General features: G+C 42.5%; 1 protein-coding gene across 4 annotated transcripts in view; it reads right to left on the reverse strand.

The window, feature by feature from the left end:
• Positions 1-21,255: 21,255 nt before the first annotated feature.
• LOC110537037 (BCL2/adenovirus E1B 19 kDa protein-interacting protein 3) overlaps positions 21,256-23,849 on the reverse strand; it is a 40,906-nt gene continuing 38,312 nt past the window's right edge. For 2 of the 4 annotated variants that reach the window (XM_036937006.1, XM_036937007.1), the window contains exon 6: positions 21,256-22,153. In XM_036937006.1, coding sequence (XP_036792901.1) covers positions 22,105-22,153 — 49 coding nt within the window. In that variant the 3' untranslated portion in view covers positions 21,256-22,104. The remainder of the gene's footprint in view (positions 22,154-23,849) is intronic. The other 2 variants (XR_005034886.1, XR_005034885.1) reach the window with 2 other exon arrangements.

A 23,849-nucleotide genomic window follows, 5' to 3' on the forward strand; every position in this document is an offset into this window, starting at 1 on the left:
TCTCTCTCTCGTGCTCTCTTTCTCTCTCTCTCTCTGTCTGTCTTCCTACCATCTTGTTGTCTTTCTGTGTATTTCTCTCTCTTGGCATCTCTCTCTCTCAATTTCAATGTAAGTTACTTTATTGGCATGGGAAACATATGTTTGCATTGCCAAAGAAAGTGAAATAGATAATGAACAAAAGCGAAACAAACAATAAAAAATGACGAGTAAACATTACACTCACAAAAGTTCCAAAAGAATAAAGACATTTCAAATGTAGTATTATGTCAATATACAGTGTTGTAACGATGTGCAAATAGTTAAAGTATAAAAAGGAAAACAATAAACATAAATATGGGTTGTATTTACAATGGTGTTTGTTCTTCACTGGTTGCCCTTTTCTTGTGGCAACAGGTCACAAATCTTGCTGCTGTGATGGCACACTGTGGTATTTCACCCAGTAGATACGGGAGTTTATCAAAATTTGTTTTCAAATTCTTTGTGGGTCTGTGTAATCTGAGGGTAATACGTGTCTCTAATATGGTCATACATTGGGCAGGAGGTTAGGAAGTGCAGCTCAGTTTCCACCTAATTTTGTGGGCGGTGTGCACATAGCCTGTCTTCTCTTGAGAGGCAGGTCTGCCTCTGCGGCCTTTTTCAATAGCAAGGCTATGCTCACTGAGTCTGTACATAGCCAAAGCTTTCCTTAAGTTTGGGTCAATCACAGTGGTCAGGTATTGTGTCACTGTGTACTCTCTGTTTAGGGCCAAATAGCATTCTAGTTTATTCAGTTTTATGTTAATTCTTTCCAATGTGTAATTATCTTTTTTGGGTGTCTGTTTGTGTTTGTGAACAGAGCCCCAGGACCAGCCTGCTTAGGGGACTCTTCTCCAGGTACATCTCTCTGTAGGTGATGGCTTTGTTATGGAAGGTTTGGGAATCGCTTCCTTTTAGGTGGTTGTAGAATTTAACGGCTCTTTTCTGGATTTTGATCATTAACAGGTATCAGCCTAATTCTGCTCTGCATGCATTATTTGGTGTTTTACGTTGTACACGGAGGATATTTTTTGCAGAAATCTACAGGCAGAGTTTCAATTTGGGGTTTGTCGCTTTTTGTGAAATCTTTGTTGGTGATCGGCACCCAGACCTCATAACCATAAAGGGAAACGGGTTCTATAACTGATTCAAGTATTTTTAGCCAGATCCTAATTGGTATGTCAAATGTTATGTTCCTTTTGATGGCATAGAAGGCCCTTCTTGCCTTGTCTCTCAGATCGTTCACAGCTTTGTGGAAGTTACCTGTGGCGCTTGTATTTGTGGTCCTGGCAACTGGACCTTTTTTGGAACACCATTTTATTTTTGTCTTACTGAGATATACTGTCAGGGCCCAGGTCAGACAAAATCTGTGCAGAAGATCTAGGTGCTGCTGTAGACCCTCCTTGGTTGAGGACAGAAGCACCAGATCATCAGCAAATAGTAGACATTTGACTTCAGATTCTAGTTTTGGTGAGGCCGGGGGCTGCAGACTGTACTAGTGCCCTCACCAATTCGTTGATATATATGTTGAAGAGGGTGGGGCTTAAGCTGCATCCCTGTCTCAGCACAGACAGGTGAAACAGATCAGGGCGTGACAACGGTATTTATTGGGGTCAAATCTGTCTCCACTTTTGTGGATTGGGGTGATCAGTCCTTGGTTCCAAATATTGGGGAAGATGCCAGAGCTAAAAATGAAGTTAAAGAGTTTATGTATAGCCAATTAGAATTTGTGGTCTGTATATTTTATAATTTAATTCAGGATACCATCAACACCACAGGCCTTTTTGGGTTGGAGGGTTTGTATTTTGTCATGTATTATTCAATGTAATTGGATAATCCAGTGGGTTCTGCTAGTCTTTAATAGTTGATTCTAAGATTTGTATTTGCTCATGTATATGTTTTTGCTGTTTGTTATTTGTTATAGGGACAAAACTGAGATGGCGCCGGAGGGGATGGCTGATGTTTTATGGGCTCCTAACCAACCGTGCTATTTAGTTTTTGTTCTGCATGGTTTGTAACTTATTTTGTTGCTTCCACCGTCTCTCATGACCGGAAATAGCTTCTGGACATCAGAACAGCGATTACTCACCTTGAACTGGATGAAGAATTGTTCTATAATGAGTCGGACGAGAGGGATTTACTCCAGACACCCAACAAGGCCCTCATCCCCATCATTCGCAGGAGAAAGAGACAGAGATATTGCGGAAGGAGGTTGGGGTGCCTTGTAAGGATCCGGCGACAAGTGCCTAATCTGCCTTCGCCATTGGTACTATCAGCCAACGTACAATCGCTGGATAATAAATTGGACAAACTACAAGCACATATATCCTAGCAACAGGACATTAAAAACTGTAATATCTTATGTTTCACCGAGGCTGAACAACAACATGATCAACATGGGTTATACACTATATCGATAGGATAGGACATCAGCCTCTGGTAAGACAAGGGGTGGTGGTCTATGTATATCTTCACTATGGTAGGGGGCAGCATTCGGAATTTTGGATGAAAAGCGTGCCCAAATTAAACTGCCTGCTACTCAGGCCCAGAACCTAGGATATGCATATATAAGTAGTACATTTGGACAGAAAACACTCTAAAATAATGTCTGTGAGTATAACAGAAATGATATGGCAGGCGAAAACCTGAGGAAAATCCATCCAGGAAGTACTATTATTTTGAAAGGCTGTTTTTCCATTGAAAGCCTATCCACCATACAAAGACTTAGGACCCAGTTCACGATCTATATGGCTTCCTCTATATGTGGCCAGTCTTTAGGCATTGTTTCAGGCTTTTACTCTGAAAAATGAGGGAGATACAGCACTTTCAATGAGTAGACAGTGGACATTTTCAGCCATGAGTCCAGCGTGTGATCGGGAGCGCGCCTTTCTTGTTTCTCCTTTTCTTTTGACGAAGCTTTTGTCCGGTTGAAATATTATTGATTATTTATGACAAAAACAACCTGAGGATTGATTTTAAACATCGTTTGACATGTTTCTACAAACTTTTATTGTACTTTTTTTGACTTTTCATCTGGATGTTGAGAGCGTGCATTGTGCCTTTGGATTACTGAACTAAACGTACCAACAAAACGTTTTTTGGACATAAAGAGGGACATTTTTAGAACAAAACAAACATTTTTGTCTAACATGGAGACCTGGGAGTGCCACCAGATGAAGATCATCAAAGGTAAGTGATGAATTTTAACGCTATTTCTGACTTTTGTGACACCTGTCCTTGGTTGGAAAATGGCTGTATGGTTTTCTGTGGCTAGGCACTGACCTAACATAATCACATGGTGTGCTTTAATCCTATGCATAAAACTTGTATTTTTCATCAATGTTTATGATGAGTATTTCTGTAATTTGATGTGGCTCTCTGAAATTTCACCGGATGTTTGTTTGAGACAATGATTACTGTACATAACACGCCAATTTCAACTGAGGTTTTTGGACATAAAGATGAACTTTATCAAACAATACACACATTTATCGTGTAACAGGAAGTCCTGTGAGTGCCATCTGATGAAGATCATCAAAGGTTAGTGATTAATTTATTCGCTATTTCTGACTTTTGTGAGCCCTCTACTTGGCTGGAAAATGGCTGTATGGTTTTCTGTGACTAGGCGCTGACCTAACATAATCGCGTGGTGTGCTTTCGCCATAAAGCCTTTTTGAAATCGGACACTGTGGTTGGATTTACAAGATGTTTATCTTTAAAATGGTGTATAATACTTGTATGTTTAAGGAATGTGAATTATGGGATTTCTGCAATTTCACTTGTTGTTGTCGAGGTGGGACGCTACCGTCCCACTGGTGCCAGAGAGGATATTTGTAAACAACATCTGGTGCACGATATCAAAGGAAGTCTCAAGGTTTTGCTCACCTGAGATAGTGTGGTCTACAGCTTATCATGAGATACTCTATCTACCAAGAGAGTTTTCATCTATATTCTTCGTAGCTGTCTTTTTACCAACATAACAAACAGGAAAACGCTCAACCAGAAGCGGCGCTCCAAGGAGCCAGGGACTTTAATGCAGGGACACTTAAATCCATTTGACCTAATTTCTACCAGCATGTTAAATGGGCAACCAGAGGGAAAGAAAACTCTAGACCACCTTCACTCCAGGATGAGATAGTGAAGGCTTTGTGCACATGGACAAAGCTCTCCCTCGCCCTACATTTGGCAAATCTGACCACAATTCTACCTTCCGGATTCCTGCTTACAAGAAAAAACGTAGCGGGACTCTAACCCGGAAGCTTATAAGAAATCCTGCTATGCCCTCCAACAGACCATCAAACAGGTAAAGCGTCAATACAGGACTAAGATCAAATCGTACTACACCAGCTTTGGAGCTTGGCAGGCTTGCAAACTATTACATACATACAAAGGGAAGCACAGCTGCGAGCTGCCCAGTGACACAAGCCAACCAGACAAGCTAAATTACTTCTATGCTCGCTTCGTGGCAAGTAACACTGAAACATGCATGAGAGAATCAGCTGTTTCGGACAACTGATCACACTCTCCGTAGCTGACGTGAGTAAGACCTTTAAACAGGTCAACATTCACACAGCCGCAGGGCCAGACGGATTACCAGGACGTGTACTCCGAGCATTCGCTGACCAACTGGCAAGTGTCTTCACTGACATTTTCAACCTCTACCTGTATGAGTCTGTAATACCAACATGTTTCAAGCAGACTACCATAGTCCCTGTGCCCAAGAACACTAAGGTAACCTGCCTAAATGACTACCGACCCATAGCACTCACGTCTGTAGCCATGAATTGCTTTGAAAGGCTGGTCATGGCTCCCTTCAATACCATTATTCCAGAAACCCTAAACCTACTCTAATTTGCATACCGCCCCAACAGATTTACAGATGATGCAATCTTTATTGCACTGCCCTTTCCCACCTGGACAAAAGGAACACCTATGTGAGAATGCTATTCATTGACTACAGCTCAGCGTTCAACACCATATTGCCCTCAAAGCTCATCACTAAGCTAAGGACCCTGGGACTAAACACCTCCCTCTGCAACTGGATCCTGGACTTCCTGACGGGTAGTTAACAACACGTTGTCAGTGACTGATCGGAAGAATCCCAGAACATATTCCAGTCTTTGGAAGTGCTAGCAAAAAGTCTTGTAGCTTAGCATCTGCTTCATCAGACCACTTATTTATTGACCGAGTCAATAATCAATAAGCAGTAATCAGGACGATAGAATTATGGTCAGATGTGACAAATCGAGGGCTAGGGAGAGCTTTGTACGTGGAGTAAAGGTCTCTGTGTGTGGAGTAATGGTGGTCTAGAGTTTTTTCTCCTCTGGTTGCACATTTATCATGTTGGTAGAAATGAGGTAAAACAGATTTAAGTTTCCCTGCATTAAAGTCCCCAGCCACTAGGAGCGGCACCTCTGGATGAGCATTTTCCTATTTGCTTATGGCGGTATACATCTCTTAGTGCCAGCATCAGTCTGTGGTGGTATGTAGACAGCTACAAAAAATACAGATGAAAACTATCTAGTTAGATAGTGTGGTCTACAGCTTATCATGAGATACTCTACCTCAGGCAAGTAAAACATTGGGACTTCGATATTGTGCACCAGCTGTTGTTTACAAATATACATAGATCGCCACCTCTTATCTTACCAGAGGCTGATGTTCTATCCTGCCGATACAGTGTATAACACACCTGCTTTATGTTATTAATGTCGTCGTTCAGCCACGACTCGGTGAAACATAAGATATTACAGTTTTTAATGTCCCATTGGTAGGAAATACGTGTGTGTAGTTTGTCCAATTTATTATCCAGTGATTGTACGTTGGCCGATAGTACCAATGGCGAAGGCAGATTAGGCACTTGTCGGCTGATCCTCACAAGGCACCTCAATCTCCTTCCTTAATACCTTTTCAATCCCTCTTGTCTGACTAATTAAAGAGAAATTCTTCTTCCAGTTCAAGGTGAGTAATCGCTGTTCTGATTTCCAGAAGCTCTTTTCGGTCATTAGAGGTGGTAGCAGCAACATTATGTACAAAATAAGTTACAAACAATGCGAAAAAATAAATAAATAGCACAGTTGGCTAAGAGCCCAATAAACGGCAGCCATCCCCTCCGGCGCGATCTTTTTCGTCGTAGATTGTTCTCTCTATTACGGTACCGGAGCACCAAGTCTAGGTCCAAGAGGCTTCTAAAGAGCTTCTACCCCCAAGCTATAAGACCCCTGAACAGCTAATCAAATGGCCTCCCAGACTATTTGCATGTCCCCCTCCCTCTTTTACGCTGCTGCTACTCTGTTTATTATCTATGCATAGTCACTTTAATAACTCTACCTACATGTACATATTACCTCAATTACCTCGACTAACCGGTCCCCCCGCACATTGACTCTGCACCGGTACCCCCTGTATATGGCCTCGCTATGGTTATTTTACTGCTGCTCTTTCATTATTTGTTACTTTTATTTATTTCTAATTTCTTTTTATTTCTTAGTGTTTTCCAATTTTCCCAGAAGTGGTTAGATTCTATGGATTCTTCAATTACCTTGAGCTGATTTCTGACGTGCTGTTCCTTCTTTCTCCGTAGTGTATTTCTGTATTGCTTTAGTTATTCACCATAAGGAAGGCTCAAGTTTTCTTGGTCTCTGTTTTTGGTTGGATAGGTTTCTTAATTTCTTTCTTAGGTTTTTGCATTCTTCTTCAAACCATTTGTCACATGGATGACACTGGAGTGATGAAGCAGGCACGGGGAGTCAAACATTTAATAATGAACGGACATGGAACGAGACAGTAACAGCGTCAGCAAACAAAGTAACAGCGTCACAAACAAAGAACAATCAATGCAGCAGCAGGGAACAGAGCTGGGGAACTGACAAATATAGGGGAGGAAATAAACAGGTGATGAGTGAGTCCAGGTGTGTCCAATATTGCTGATGCGCGTGACGAGGGAAAGCGGATGTGCGTAGTGGATGATAGCAGTGCGTGATGCAGGGCAGCCTGGTGCCCTCAAGCGCCAGGGGGGGAAGAGTACGCGTGCTTAGCTTAGCTCGGTGCGCTACATCCCAGCTCCCCACATCTGCCAGACTAGGGTGAAGATCCAGCCAGGGCGGATGGTGCCAGCCCTGCTCTCAAGATCTCCAGTACGCCTTCACGGTCCGGTCCATCCAGTGCCACCTCCACGCACCAGCCCTCCGGTGGCAGCCCCCCGCACCAGGCTGTCTCTCCGTCCTTTGGCTACAGGTCCACCCGCCTGTCCAGCGCTGCTAACGCCTCCCGTCTCTCCAGAGCTGCTAGAGTCTCCCGCCTGTCCAGAGCTGCTAGAGTCTCCCGCCTGTCCAGAGCTGCTAGAGTCTCCCGCCTGTCCAGAGCTGCTAGAGTCTCCCGCCTGTCCAGAGCCGCTAAAGTCTCTCGTCTGTCTAGAGCCTCTAGAGTCTCCCATCTGTCCTGAGCTGCCAGAGCCGGCAGTCTGCAAGGAGCCGCCAGAGCCGGCAGTCTGCAAGGAGCCGCCAGAGCCGCCAGTCTGCAAGGAGCCGCCAGAGCCGGCAGTCTGCAAGGAGCCGCCAGTCGGCCAGGATCCGCCAGAGCCGCCAGTCGGCCAGGATCCGTCAGAGCCGCCATTCGGGCCAGGATCCGTCAGAGCCGCCATTCGGGCCAGGATCCGCCTGAGCCGCCATTCGGCCAGGATCCGCCAGAGCCGCCATTCGGCCAGGATCCGCCAGAGCCGTCAGTCGGCCAGAAGCTGCCAGAGCTGTCAACCAGCTTGAGCTATCTCTCAGTCCTGAGCTACCCCTCAGTCCTGAGTTACCCCTCAGTCCAGTGGGGCCATTTAGTAGGGTTGCCAATCCTAGGTCGGCGGCGAGGGTCGCCGTTCCTAGGAAGAGACTAAAGCGGACAAAGTCTATGGTGGAGTGGGGTCCACGTCCCACGCTAGAGCCGCCACCATGGACAGACGCCCACCCAGACCCTCCCCTATGGATTTAGGTGTGCGGCCGGTAGTCCGCACCATCGGGTGCGGACTACCGGCCGCACCCGATGGGTTAGGTCAAGGTGTGACATGGGGGATTTTTTTTTTGGTCTAGGGTTTTTTGTATGTTTATGGGGCTGTTTCCTTTCTAGGTAGTTTGTATGTCTATGGTTGCCTAGATTGGTTCTCAATTAGAGGCAGATGTCTATCGTTGTCTCTGATTGAGAACCATAAAGGGTTTAATCACTTTTTCCCATGCTTGTTCAATGATCCATAAACAATTAATGAACATGCACCTGTGGAACGGTCATTAAGACACTAACAGCTTACAGACTGTAGGTAATTAACCTCTCTGATCTCCCAAACCCGGATCCGGTATCGTGACTACAGCCTCAAGCTCATTACCATAACGCAACGTTAACTATTCATGAAAATCGCAAATGAAATAAATATGCCATCTCACAAGCTTAGCCTTTTGTAAACAACACTGTCATCTCAGATTTTCAAAATATGCTTCTCAACCATAGGAAAACAATAATTTGTGTAAAAGTAGCTAGCTAGCGTAGCATTTAGCGTTAGCATTAGCGTTAGCATCCAGCACGCAACATTTCAACAAAAACATAAAAGCCTTCAAATAAAATAATTTACCTTTGAAGAACTTCTGATGTTTTCAATGAGGATACTCTCAGTTAGATAGCAGATGCTCAGTTTTTCCAAAAATATTCTTTGTGTATTAGAAATAGCTCCGTTTTATACATCACATTTGGCTACCAAAAAAAAATGAAAATTCAGTCCTCAAAACGCGAACTTTTTTCCAAATTAACTCCATAATATCGACTGAAAACATGGCAAACGTTGTTTAGAATCAATCCTCAAGGTGTTTTTCACATATCTCTTCAATGATATATCGTTCATGGAAGCATGGTTTCTCCCCTCAATCAAATGGAAAAGTACAAGCAGCTGGCAATTGCGCACCGAATTCCACGCAGGACACCAGGCGGACACTTGGAAAATGTAGTCTCTTATGGTCAATCTTCCAATGATATGCCTACAAATACGTCACAATGCTGCTAACGCCTTGGGGGAACGACAGAAAGTGTAGTCTCATTCCTTGCGCAATCACAGCCATATAAGGAGACAATGGAAAACAGAGCTTCAGAAATTCTGCTCATTTCCTGGTTGACGCATCATCTTGGTTTCGACTGTAGAATGAGTTCTGGGGCACTTACAGACAATATCTTTGCAGATTCTGAAACTTCAGAGTGTTTTCTTTCAAAAACTGTCAAGAATATGCATAGTCGAGCATCTTTTCGTGACAAAATATCGCGCTTAAAACGGGAACGTTTTTTATCCAAAAATGAAATAGCGCCCCTAGAGATCAAAGAGGTTAAGGTCACAGTTATGAAAACTGACCCTGAAAAACACCGAAAGAAAAATGCACAGGGTCCCTGTCCAGCCGCGTGAAAGTACCTTAGGCATGCTGCAAGGAGGCATGAGGACTGCAGATGAGGCCAGGGCAATAAATTGCAATGTCTCTACAGAGAGATGCCTAAGATAGGGCTACAGGGAGACAGGACGGACAGCTGATCGTCCACGCAGTGGCAGACCACGTGTAGCAACACCTGAACAGGATCGGTACATCCAAACATAACACCTGTGGGACAGGTACAGGATGGCAACAACAACTGCCCGAGTTACACCAGGAACGCACAATCCCTCCATCAGTGTTCAGACTGTCTGCAATAGGCTGAGAGAGGCTGAACTGAGGGCTTGTACACCTGTTGTAAGGCAGGTGCTCACCAGACATCACTGGTAACAATGTTGCCTATGGGCACAAACCCACCGTCGCTGGACCAGACAGGACTGGCAAAAATTACTCTTCACTGACGAGTCGCGGTTTTGTCTCACCAGGGGTGATGGTCTGATTCGCGTTTATCGTCGAAGGAATGAGCGTTACACCAAGGCCTGTACTCTGGAGGTCTGGAGCGGTGTGTCACAGCATCATCAGACTGAGCTTGTTGTCATTGCAGGCAATCTCAACGCTGTGAGTTACAGGGAAGACATCCTCCTCCCTCCTGTCGTACCCTTCCTGCAGGCTCATCCTGACCTGACCCTCCAGCATGACAATGCCACCAGCCATACTGCTCGTTATGCATGTGATTTCCTGCAAGACAGGAATGTCAGTGTTCTGCCATGGCCAGCGAAGAGCCCGGATCTCAATCCCATTGAGCACGTCTGGGACCTGTTGGATCGTAGGGTGAGGACTAGACCATTCCCCCCAGAAATGTCCGGGAACTTGCAGGTGCCTTGGTGGAAGAGTGGGATAACATCTCACAGCAATAACTGGCAAATCTGGTGCAGTCCATGAGGAGGAGATGCACTGCAGTACTTAATGCACACCAGACTGTTACTTTAGATTTGACCCCCCCCCTTTGTTCAGGGACACATGAATATATTTCTGTTAGTCACATGTCTGTGGAATTTGTTCAGTTTATGTCTCAGTTCTTGAATCTTCTTATTTTCATACAAATATTTACATGTTAAGTTTGCTGAAAATAAACACAGTTGACAGTGAGAGGACGTTTCTTTTTTTGCTGAGTTTATTTATATTATTAATTTCCTTTGACTTTAATGCCCCATGATTCAGTAGTGCTCTGTTCAAGTAAACTGTGATTTTGCTGTGATCTGATAGGGGTGTCAGTGGGCTGACTGTGAATGCTCTGGGAGACTCTGGGTTGAGGTCAGTGATAAAGTATTCTACAGTACTACTGCCAAGAGATGAGCTATAGGTGTACCTACTGTAGGAGTCCCCTCAAAGCCTACCATTGACTATGTACATGCCCTGCGTGCGACAGAGCTCCAGGTATTGTTACCCGTTTTTGTTTGTTATGTTGTTGTAGCTGTTCCAAGGGGGCATATGGGGGAGGGAATGCTGTCACCTCCAGGTAGGTGTTTGTCCCCCTATGTGCTGAGGGTGTCAGGTTCTTGTCAGGTTCTTGTCCAGTTCTGGTGTTTAGGTTGCCACAGACTAGTCCATGTCCCTGGGCCTGGAAATGATTAATTCCCCCTCCAGGATGGAGAAGCTGTCTTCATTAAAGTATGGAGATTCTAGTAGTGGGATGATATAGGTAGCACACAGGAGGACATTTTTCTCTGTTGAGAGAATTTCCTTTTGAATTTCTAGACACATGTAAAAATGTTCGTGTTTTGATTAATTTAATAGAGTTAGGTCTGCTTTATACAAAATTAGCATACCCCCTGATTCCCTTCCCTTTTTCACACCTGGTAGTTTGGTGGATGGGACTATCAGCTCCCTGTAACCTAGAGGGCAACCAGTGGGTCCATCTCCTCTATACCATGTTTATTGTAGGATGACAATGTCTGTATTTCTAATTTCTTTGGTAAAGTCCAGGTTCCTGCTCTTTAGGCCAAAGGCCGATGACCTCAGTCCTGGAATATTCCAGGATGAGATAGTGAAGGCTTTGTGTTCCATAAAGTGTCCAATGTTGTTAGTCGTGTGATTTGGCCTCCACAGTAAGTGTGAGCAGAGCCTGCTAAGCATCTGATAGATGTCTCTCTCTCTCTCTTGTTCCAAAAAAATCATGTTTCATTCTGTTCTTTGCATAGATTAAAGCTAGAATCCTTAATTGAAACAATAACAAAGTGCACACCAAACCTCTGTTTCGGTAAGAGGCTGAGGAATGGGCCTGGAGAAATGTAGCCACTCTCAAATTCATAGCGAGAGCCATGGATGCAAGGACTGGTCATACATGATATCAAAATGATAGTTTTAACCAATGTTTTATACCGTCTTTGTTTACATTTATGTTGTTTACAAATATTTGTGTAAAAACAGCTTATTTTTCGGGTTCTAGTGGTGTACGACAGTTGAACTAAGCTCACAATGCATTTATAAGTTATATTCCTCAAGAATTAATGGGTAAATATTATTAATTTATAAGTCCAAAAGTTATGTAGCAATGAAGGATTCTAGCTTTAAGGCCTACGTCAAAGATTTGTATTTGGCCCAAGATGTGAGGACAAAACACACCTTTGCTTATCTGCCATTACTTTCTTACAGTACTGTACATTATCTTAGAGTGTATGTGTGCGTGCATGCATTTGTGTGCGTCTCCATCCCATCTTTCATTCTAAGCCTATGATGAATAATGCCTCATTGAGCCAAGCATGTCTGGGCTGGATGGGTTTAGTCCACCAATGAATTCAAATGGGAAATGGCACAGTAGTACACTGTAGTCCTTGTCAGTCCACAGGGCACATGACTGACTACTGCTGGGAAGAGAGTGGAAATAGGAGGAGAGAGTAGACGCCACATGGAAACTATTATGACGTTGGTTTCACAATCTGGCTCTGAGACACACAGACACAGACACAGACACACACACACACACACACACACACACACACACACACACACATACACACACATACACACACACACACACACACACACACACACACACACACCATTTTGACACTGGTTAATTGGTCCACAATCTGGCAAAGCTGTCTTCACGTGTTTGGTTACATGTTGGGGGGAAATCCACACACCAGAACAGCCCAGTAGCAACACAAAGGAATCTCTTTCATCCTTATGTTCACCTTGGTGTGCTGACTGGGAACAGTCTCTGCTGTGATCAAAAGAAACTTAGTCAAACGTGTGGGGGAAGGTAGGTGTTGATGTGAGTTAGAGAGTCATAATGGTGTGTTGTCATGACATCCACCAGTGTGCTGAAGGCTGGTATCACTGAGGTGTTGGTTGTCTCTCTGGGTAGACCATATTCAGTTTGACATATCATTCAGGATTCAGGATTCAGGACAGTGTTTTATAGTGTGTGTAGTAGGGGTTCTATTGTGTGTTGGGGTGGAATTAGGTTGGACGCGTGGGACATGATGTTGTTCCCATAGAGTTCACAAACTTAAATTATTTGAATTCAAGGATTTTACTAGAATCTAGGATTCCCAGAAGTACTTTCTCCCCCAATGTGAAGTTGATAGATAGTGTGTGAAGCCATGCGTGGGAGTGAGGACGGTTGCATATCAGACAGTGTGTTATTGTGCTTTGGCCACTTGTGTAGTATGAGTGTGTGATGGTGCTATGAAGTATATCGTTCCTTATGATAAATTATTATGTATATTGATATTTATGATAAATGATGAAGTATATTGTTCCTTATAATAAATTATGAGGTATATTTAAGCTATAAGGCCCGAGGAGGTGTGGTTATGGCCAATATCCCAACGCTAAGGGCTGTTCTTATGCAGGACGTAGCGTGGAATGCCTGGATACAACCTTTAGCCATGGTATATTGGCCATATACCACAAATCCCTGAGGTGCCCTATTGCTATTATGAACTGGTTACCAACGTAATTAGCACAGTAAAAATAATGTTTTGTCATACCCATTGTATACTGTTTGATATATCATGGCTTTTAGCTAATCAGAATTCAGGGATCAAACCTCCCGGTTTATAATGTTACTACTAATAAATTATGAGGTATATTGTTTCTTATGATAAATTATGAGGTATATTGTTCCTTATGATAAATTATGAGGTATATTGTTCCTTATGATAAATTATGAGGTAAATTGTTCCTTATGATAAATTATGAGGTACATTGTTCCTTATGATAAATGATGATGTATATTGGTCCTTATAATAAATAATGAGGCATATTGTTTCTTATGATAAATTATGAGGTAAATTGTTCCTTATGATAAATTATGAGGTACATTGTTCCTTATGATAAATGATGATGTATATTGGTCCTTATAATAAATAATGAGGCATATTGTTTCTTATGATAAATTATGAGGTAAATTGTTCCTTATGATAAATTATGAGGTACATTGTTCCTTATGATAAATGATGATGTATATTGGTCCTTATAATAAATAATGAGGCATATTGTTTCTTATGATAAATTATGAGGTAAATTGTTCATTACAATAAATGGATCACGGAGATGAAAATTGAAGGAACCCGGGGTTGGAACCGGTTCAGGGAACAGAACCGGAAACCGGAAGATTAATACTTTTTTCAGGGAAGAAAAATGGAACCTGGAACAAAACTGTTCCTGGAAAATAACTATTATTTTAAAGCATGGGAACCGCTTAATAACGTTATTTTAAGTTCCAGGCGTTTTTTTCTAGTTCCACAACAAAGCACCTATGCAAAGCCCTCACTCTGTCACTCACAAACTTTTTCCAGTGTCTGCCTGTAAGCTGAAAATCTTTACCTGTGTGTGTTTAGGCTACCTGCCACTCCCCCTCCGAAGCATAGCCTACTGTACTGACGTTACAAGCTTGATTCAGAAGATAGGGAGAGAAATGTTGAATTAGATAGAGATGAATGAATAAAAAAAAATTCTGTGCTATTATCACGTTTGACATTGGATTTATTAACTAAGACGTGTTTTTAATTCTGGTGCTGCTTTGCACACACAAGCACATTAGCTAGCTAGCTCAAAGGACATTAAAATTGTATAATTATGTGGACCTAATTCACATAATGCATGTCATAACAAGATGCCCAGCGCTTCAAGCCTCCTCCTGAACCCTCTCTTAATCTCTCCCCACCCGCAAAATTTCAGTCGCATCTTGCGCCATAGGCTCCACTTCTCTGTCCATCACGCATGTAAACAACTAGCTTTCCTGCTCTATCCTCACTGATTGGTGAAGTCATTTAATGAGCTAAATGTAAACAACTGTTAATTTCACAGGTTCAAAAGGAACAATTTAAACCTGTACTTTTTGGGGTTCTAACCATTTCAGAACTTTATTTTTCTGGTCGGAGCAGTGGAACGAAACCAAAAAAATGGTGGTTCTGTACAGAATGAAACGATTGGGGAAATGCAATTCCTTGAGCGGAGCTTGGTGTAATCTGGTCACCTTGTTTGAATGTTAAGTCATGGTTATGACATGCCAATTTAAATGCATTCCTTCGTTCGGCCCAGCCTGTATGAAACTGGAGTCTCTATTTCCTGTTTGGCAGGAAAGAGAGGCCGAAAGATAATGCCTTTTACAGAGAGACAGACGTCCCACTCTTTCTGAAGCGGAGGTTCAGGAAATGAATGAATTTCTCCCAGGGAGGGAGGGTGGTGGGGTGGTTAGGGAGGGGGGTGGTTAGTGGGTTCTCTGTACCACCTTGTTGTGTGAACTGGTTTTGGGTGAGTGGGAGACAGAGGGGTACAGGGTGGATCACTGTAGAAGACGACAGGTAGCTTAGGGGTTATTAAGAACATTGGGCTCCTTAACGACAGTTCGAATCACCAAGCCGATTAGGTGAAAAATATGTTGATGTACACTTGAGCAAGGCACTTATCCCAATTGCTCCTGTAAATCACTGGATAAGAGCATCTGATAAACGACACAAATGTAAACATGAGAATCTGCATAGACCTCCCCTTCAAATCCACTGAACTGTTTCTATAACATTACTTAACCTAAATTGACCAATTACAATCAACCTAGCGTGCAGTACAGAACACAAGACAAGATGCCGTGTGTTTGTGTGTGTAAACATATGTGTATAACCATGCGCCCATGTGTGTCTGCATGTGTCTGTTTGAGAATGGAAACCAGGTGTTTTTGTGCTCTTCCAACAACAGTATGTACAATAGCGGTTGCACTGTCAGCTAGCAGTGTGACCCCAGCAGGAGCCTTCACATCAAACACCCTGCTGATGGATGAGAAACCTATTTAGTTGGGCCAGGGCTCAGAACAAATGGGAGCAATTTACCCCAGGCAGTAAAATAGCACTCCACTCCCCTGGCCCGGCCCAGCCAAGCCCCATTATTTTATATGAGATGTTAAATGGGGTAAGGGAGCATGCGTTACACATGGTCAGTGTTCGGTTCATGGGAAAGCTGCAAGTGTACAAGTCTTGACTGATTTCATGTCAGCACATGTAAAAATAATAAAAAAATATATAAAAGGTTTAAGGTCTGAAGGGAAGTCAGGAGGACTGAGACAATAAAAGAGTTAAGGTCTGAAGGGAAGTCAGGAGGACTGAGACAATAAAAGAGTTAAGGTCTGAAGGGAAGTCAGGAGGACTGAGACAATAAAAGAGTTAAGGTCTGAAGGGAAGTCAGGAGGACTGAGACAATAAAAGAGTTAAGGTCTGAAGGGAAGTCAGGAGGACTGAGACAATAAAAGAGTTAAGGTCTGAAGGGAAGTCAGGAGGACTGAGACAATAAAAGAGTTAAGGTCTGAAGGGAAGTCAGGAGGACTGAGACAATAAAAGAGTTAAGGTCTGAAGGGAAGTCAGGAGGACTGAGACAATAAAAGAGTTAAGGTCTGAAGGGAAGTCAGGAGGACTGAGACAATAAAAGAGTTAAGGTCTGAAGGGAAGTCAGGAGGACTGAGACAATAAAAGAGTTAAGGTCTGAAGGGAAGTCAGGAGGACTGAGACAATAAAAGAGTTAAGGTCTGAAGGGATGTCAGGAGGACTGAGACAATAAAAGAGTTAAGGTCTGAAGGGAAGTCAGGAGGACTGAGACAATAAAAGAGTTAAGGTCTGAAGGGAAGTCAGGAGGACTGAGACAATAAAAGAGTTAAGGTCTGAAGGGAAGTCAGGAGGACTGAGACAATAAAAGAGTTAAGGTCTGAAGGGAAGTCAGGAGGACTGAGACAATAAAAGAGTTAAGGTCTGAAGGGAAGTCAGGAGGACTGAGACAATAAAAGAGTTAAGGTCTGAAGGGAAGTCAGGAGGACTGAGACAATAAAAGAGTTAAGGTCTGAAGGGATGTCAGGAGGACTGAGACAATAAAAGAGTTAAGGTCTGAAGGGAAGTCAGGAGGACTGAGACAATAAAAGAGTTAAGGTCTGAAGGGAAGTCAGGAGGACTGAGACAATAAAAGGTTTAAGGTCTGAAGGGATGTCAGGAGGACTGAGACAATAAAAGAGTTAAGGTCTGAAGGGAAGTCAGGAGGACTGAGACAATAAGAGTTAAGGTCTGAAGGGAAGTCAGGAGGACTGAGACAATAAAAGGTTTAAGGTCTGAAGGGATGTCAGGAGGACTGAGACAATAAAAGAGTTAAGGTCTGAAGGGAAGTCAGGAGGACTGAGACAATAAAAGAGTTAAGGTCTGAAGGGATGTCAGGAGGACTGAGACAATAAAAGAGTTAAGGTCTGAAGGGAAGTCAGGAGGACTGAGACAATAAAAGAGTTAAGGTCTGAAGGGAAGTCAGGAGGACTGAGACAATAAAAGAGTTAAGGTCTGAAGGGAAGTCAGGAGGACTGAGACAATAAAAGAGTTAAGGTCTGAAGGGAAGTCAGGAGGACTGAGACAATAAAAGAGTTAAGGTCTGAAGGGAAGTCAGGAGGACTGAGACAATAAAAGAGTTAAGGTCTGAAGGGAAGTCAGGAGGACTGAGACAATAAAAGAGTTAAGGTCTGAAGGGAAGTCAGGAGGACTGAGACAATAAAAGAGTTAAGGTCTGAAGGGAAGTCAGGAGGACTGAGACAATAAAAGAGTTAAGGTCTGAAGGGATGTCAGGAGGACTGAGACAATAAAAGAGTTAAGGTCTGAAGGGATGTCAGGAGGACTGAGACAATAAAAGGTTTAAGGTCTGAAGGGATGTCAGGAGGACTGAGACAATAAAAGAGTTAAGGTCTGAAGGGATGTCAGGAGGACTGAGACAATAAAAGAGTTAAGGTCTGAAGGGATGTCAGGAGGACTGAGACAATAAAAGAGTTAAGGTCTGAAGGGAAGTCAGGAGGACTGAGACAATAAAAGGTTTAAGGTCTGAAGGGATGTCAGGAGGACTGAGACAATAAAAGAGTTAAGGTCTGAAGGGAAGTCAGGAGGACTGAGACAATAAAAGAGTTAAGGTCTGAAGGGATGTCAGGAGGACTGAGACAATAAAAGAGTTAAGGTCTGAAGGGATGTCAGGAGGACTGAGACAATAAAAGAGTTAAGGTCTGAAGGGATGTCAGGAGGACTGAGACAATAAAAGAGTTAAGGTCTGAAGGGATGTCAGGAGGACTGAGACAATAAAAGAGTTAAGGTCTGAAGGGATGTCAGGAGGACTGAGACAATAAAAGAGTTAAGGTCTGAAGGGATGTCAGGAGGACTGAGACAATAAAAGAGTTAAGGTCTGAAGGGAAGTCAGGAGGACTGAGACAATAAAAGAGTTAAGGTCTGAAGGGAAGTCAGGAGGACTGAGACAATAAAAGAGTTAAGGTCTGAAGGGATGTCAGGAGGACTGAGACAATAAAAGGTTTAAGGTCTGAAGGGATGTCAGGAGGACTGAGACAATAAAAGGTTTAAGGTCTGAAGGGATGTCAGGAGGACTGAGACAATAAAAGAGTTAAGGTCTGAAGGGAAGTCAGGAGGACTGAGACAATAAAAGAGTTAAGGTCTGAAGGGATGTCAGGAGGACTGAGACAATAAAAGGTTTAAGGTCTGAAGGGATGTCAGGAGGACTGAGACAATAAAAGGTTTAAGGTCTGAAGGGATGTCAGGAGGACTGAGACAATAAAAGAGTTAAGGTCTGAAGGGAAGTCAGGAGGACTGAGACAATAAAAGAGTTAAGGTCTGAAGGGATGTCAGGAGGACTGAGACAATAAAAGGTTTAAGGTCTGAAGGGAAGTCAGGAGGACTGAGACAATAAAAGAGTTAAGGTCTGAAGGGAAGTCAGGAGGACTGAGACAATAAAAGAGTTAAGGTCTGAAGGGATGTCAGGAGGACTGAGACAATAAAAGGTTTAAGGTCTGAAGGGAAGTCAGGAGGACTGAGACAATAAAAGAGTTAAGGTCTGAAGGGAAGTCAGGAGGACTGAGACAATAAAAGAGTTAAGGTCTGAAGGGATGTCAGGAGGACTGAGACAATAAAAGAGTTAATGTCTGAAGGGATGTCAGGAGGACTGAGACAATAAAAGAGTTAAGGTCTGAAGGGAAGTCAGGAGGACTGAGACAATAAAAGGTTTAAGGTCTGAAGGGATGTCAGGAGGACTGAGACAATAAAAGGTTTAAGGTCTGAAGGGATGTCAGGAGGACTGAGACAATAAAAGAGTTAAGGTCTGAAGGGATGTCAGGAGGACTGAGACAATAAAAGAGTTAAGGTCTGAATTGTGTGGGGGGGGGGGGGGGGGGGGTAAAGAGACATGGGTGGGAACTACACACGGATAAATTATGGTGTTGATGATGTCACTGCATTCCTGTAAAACCTTCAGAGTGTGTGTGTGTGTATGTGTCTGTGGTGTGGTGTGTGTGTGTGTGTGTAGCTGAGTGTGTTCTGGATATTGTCTCAACATGCACAATAAATCCAGAAGTAGCAAGGTAAACTTATTTACCATATAAACACTTTGATGCGCAACGATTCACCTCCCATGGAAAAGCTGTAAAATGTCCAACAGATGTTGCAGTTTACGGTACAGAAAATGACTTCCCAACACTCGCATTACTGAAGTAGCCTGTTCCTCCACTGATGTATGACTAAATGAGAATATATTGCGGTTACACAATGGCTTGACACAAACATGTCTGACAGATAATTGAATTAGGATCAGGGTTAACTTATACAAATGTTTTGATATACAGTACCAGTCAAAAAAACCTACTCATTCAAAGGTTTTTCTTTATTTGTACTATTTTCTACATTGTATAATAATAATGAAGACATCAAAACTAAGAAATAACACACATATGCAATCATGTAGTAACTAAAGTGTTAAACAAATCATAATATATTTTAGATTCTTCAAAGTAGCCACCCTTTGCCTTGATGACAAGGCACACTTGATGGCACACTCTCGGCATTCTCTCAACCAGCTTCACCTGGTGTGCTTTTCCAACATTCTTGAAGGAGTTCCCACATATGCTGAGCACTTGTTGACTGCTTTTCCTTCACTCTGCGGTCCAACTCATCCCAAACCATCTCAGTTGGGTTGAGGTCAGGTGACTGTGGAGGCCAGGTCATCTGATGCAGCACTCCATCACTTTCCTTCTTGGTCAAAAAGCCCTTACACAGCCTGGAGGTGTGTCCGGTCATTGTAATGTGGAAAAACAAATGATAGTCCCACTAAGCACAAACCAGATGGGATGGCGTATCGCTGCAGAATGCTGTGGTAGCCATGCTGGTTAAGTATGCCTTGAATTCTAAATAAATCACAGACAGTGTCACCAGCAAAGCACCCCCACACCATCACACCTCCTCCTCCATGCTTGACAGTGGGAACCACACATGCAGTGATCATCCGTTCACCTACTCATCGTCTCACAAAGACATGGCGGTTGGAACCAAAAATCTCAAATTTGACTCATAAGACCAAAGGACAGTTTTCCACCAGTCTAATGTCCATTGCTCAAGTTTATTGACCCAAGCAAGTCTCTTATTCATATTGGTGTTCTTTAGTAGTGGTTTCTTTGCAGCAAATCAACCATGAAGGCCTGATTCATGCAGTCTCCTCTGAACAGTTGAGATGTGTCTGTTACTTGAACTCTGAAGCATTTATTTGGACTTCAATTTCTGAGGCTGGTAACTCTAATGAACTCTGCAGCAGAGGTAACTCTGAGACTTCCTTTCCTTTGGCGGTCCTCATGAGAGCCAGTTTCGTCATAGGGCTTGATGGTTACTGCGACTGCAATTGAAGAAACTTCCAAAGTTCTTTACATTTTCCGTGTTGACTGACCTTCATGTCTTAAAGTAATGATGGCCTGTCGTTTCTCTTTGCTTATTTGAGCTGTTCTTGCCGTAATATGGACTTGGTCTTTCATCTAGAAAGGCTATCTTCTGTATACCACCCCCTACCTTGTCACAACACAACTGATTGAGTCAAACCTATTAAGAAGGAAAGAAATTCCACATATTAACTTATAACAAGGTACACCTGTTAATTGAAATTCATTCCAGGTGACTACCTCATTAAATTGGTTGAGAGAATGCCAAGAGTGTGCAAAGCTGTCATCAAGGCCAAGGGTGGCTACTTTGAAGAATCTCAAATCTAAAATATATTTTGATTTGTTTAACACTTTTTTGGTTACTACATGATTCCATATATGTAATATCATAGTTTTGATGTCTTCACTTTTATTCTACAATGTAGAAAATAGTAAAAAATAAAGAAAAACCCTTAAATAGAATTAAAAATAGTAGGTGTGTCCAAACTTTTGACTGGTACTGTATGTTATTATATCACAGTTCTCTAGCACTTGTATCATTATTAGCATAACATGATTGCGTAGCCAAACACAATAAAAGTGTATAAAAAAGGAAAGATCTAGTAAGAGAGACAAACGGACCACAGGCATGTGGAGCTGTATGAGGAATGAAGTTTAATGGGCTTATGGTCCTTCAAACAGTTTAAACAGTCAGATGGTTATATAGGACAACAAAAACAACCAGCGCCACTTGTGTTGTCATAAACCACTTAGAACGTTATACAAACCATTCCTCAACGTTATACAAACCACCCAGGCTTATCACAGAACTGTTATTTCTGACACAAATTATTGGTGACCAGAGTCAAATAAAGATATACTGTTGGGGACTTTCTTTCACCAGAATTCGATTTTGGTTTAAATTTGGTTAAGCATTGGACTATATACCCTATTTCTTCAACGCCCTGCTCATACCTTCCATGGGGATTTAGTGAGGAGTTACTCTCTTTTTTTCTCTCTCCCTTTTCTCTCTCCATCTCATCACTCGTTTCTCTCTGTTAGTTAACTGAGATCAGTGTTACTCTGCTGTTAAAGTAATAGTGATCTCAGTCTGAGTTATTGACACAATGTCTGTATAGCAGTCTCTCTCCGGCCCTGACACGGCCCTGACACGGCCTCTCCGGCCCTCTCCGGCCCTGACACGGCCCTGACACACGCACACACACACACACACTCACACTCACACTCACACTCTCTCTGGCCCTGGGACAATCACAGATTCAGAGATGCTGGGTGACTGACTGATGGACAGACACACAACGTGCTGGTGGGTGGTGGACAGACAGACATATTGAGACAGACAGAGAGACAGTGGTAAAGAAAGGCCTGGTCCTATGTTGCCCCATGACAGCGAGAGAGGGGGGCAACGGGTGTGTTGTGGGAAGGGCTGCCATTCCTATTGGTCTGCCGTCAACAAATGGGAGCGCTACCCTGAAGCATATATCACAGAGTGCTAGTTGTGGAGGCAGCCAATCGCTTCCCTATGTATATCCTGAGAAAGGGAGAGAGAAATATACTGCTAATATTGATAACACAATACTTATACTTATATCTTTAATCTGCTATTTTTAACCACATTTACCTGGTTGTTGTATAAAAACAGATTGCTGCCATTAGGAAAGTCAGGTGGTGGTGGCCTAATAGTAGGCTAATTCATTATCATTACTAAAACAAACTGCATCTCATTATCTCTGCTGGTAGCTAATATGTCCTGTACTTCTCTGTAACATATATACACTGCCATTCAAAAGTTTGGGGTTACTTAGAAATGTCTTTGTTTTTGAAAGAAAAACACATTTTTTGGCCATTAAAATAACATCAAATTGATCAGAAATAATGTGTAGACATTGTTAATGTTGTAAATGACTATTGTAAATGGAAACAGCAGATTTTTTATGGAATATCTACGTACATAGGCGTACAGAGGTCCATTATCAGCAACTATAACTCCTGTGTTCCAATGGCACCTTGTGTTAGCTAATCTAAGTTTATAATTTTAAAAGGCTAATTGATCATTAGAAAACCCTTTTGCAATTATGTTAGTGTTAGGAATTTTATGAATAATGACTAAACAATATCTACATTTAAATAGAACTATAACTAATTAAACTCTACCCTGTTTTACAATATCTGATGAATAATGTTAGTTCCTAAGAAAGAGGTTATGTAGCATGGATAAGGGGTAATTGGAAATGATAACCATTGTGTAGGAAGGAATGTGTGTGTGTGTGTCTTAAGTAAGCAAAGAGGGTCATTAACCTATTTTGAACCGACTCAACTATAACTCTGTGGCGATCAAATAAGACAGCGAGAGCCTCTCCAGGTTTTCCGTATCTGGAACTGTCTGCTAAAGTGGTAATAAATTATGGTGAGACTTCAGGAGTTAATCCAGTTATATTGTGTGTCATGTATGTGCGCTGGTGAGTTGGAATGAACTTTTGAACCTGCTTTGTCCTGATCGAGAGGAGGAAGGACATTTTAAAACCTATGACGTCATATTTGATATATAAACTGTTGTACAGAGTTCTATGAGCAGCGCGCTCCGAGAATAAATGCTTTTGATAAGACTGGTCTCTGTCTATTTTATGCAAATAATGATCTTACAAATTCTTAGAAACAGACAGAGGGATTTTAATTGTATTGGTTAATGAACACATATAGGAATTATACAATTCCCTTGACAGTTAGCACAGCTGAAAACTGTTGTCCTGTTTAAAGAAGCAATAAAACTGGCCTTCTTTGGACTAGTTGAATATCTGGAGCATCAGCATTTTTTGGGTTCGATTACAGGCTCAGAATGGCCAGAAACAAAGAATTTCTTCTGAAACTCATCAGTCTATTGTTGTTCTGAGAAATGAAGGATGAGTGTGAGGCCCCGGTGCACAACTGAACAAGACGACAAGTACATTAGAGTGTCTAATTTGAGAAACTGTCAGCTTCATGAAATAGTACCTGCAAAACACCAGTCTCAACATCAACAGGGAAGAGGCGACTTTGGGATGCTGGCCTTCTAGGTTGAGTTGCAAAGAAAAAGCCATATCTCAGACTGGCCAATAAAAACACAATATTAAGATGGGCAAAAGAACACAGACACTGGATAGAGGAACTCTGCCTGAAGAGCATCCCGGAGTCACCTCTTCACTGTTGACGTTGAGACTGATGTTTTGCAGGTACTATTTAATGAAGCT

This window comes from Oncorhynchus mykiss, chromosome 12 (genome assembly GCF_013265735.2).
Source record: "Oncorhynchus mykiss isolate Arlee chromosome 12, USDA_OmykA_1.1, whole genome shotgun sequence".
In the NCBI taxonomy this organism is placed as follows: Eukaryota; Metazoa; Chordata; class Actinopteri; order Salmoniformes; family Salmonidae; genus Oncorhynchus; species Oncorhynchus mykiss.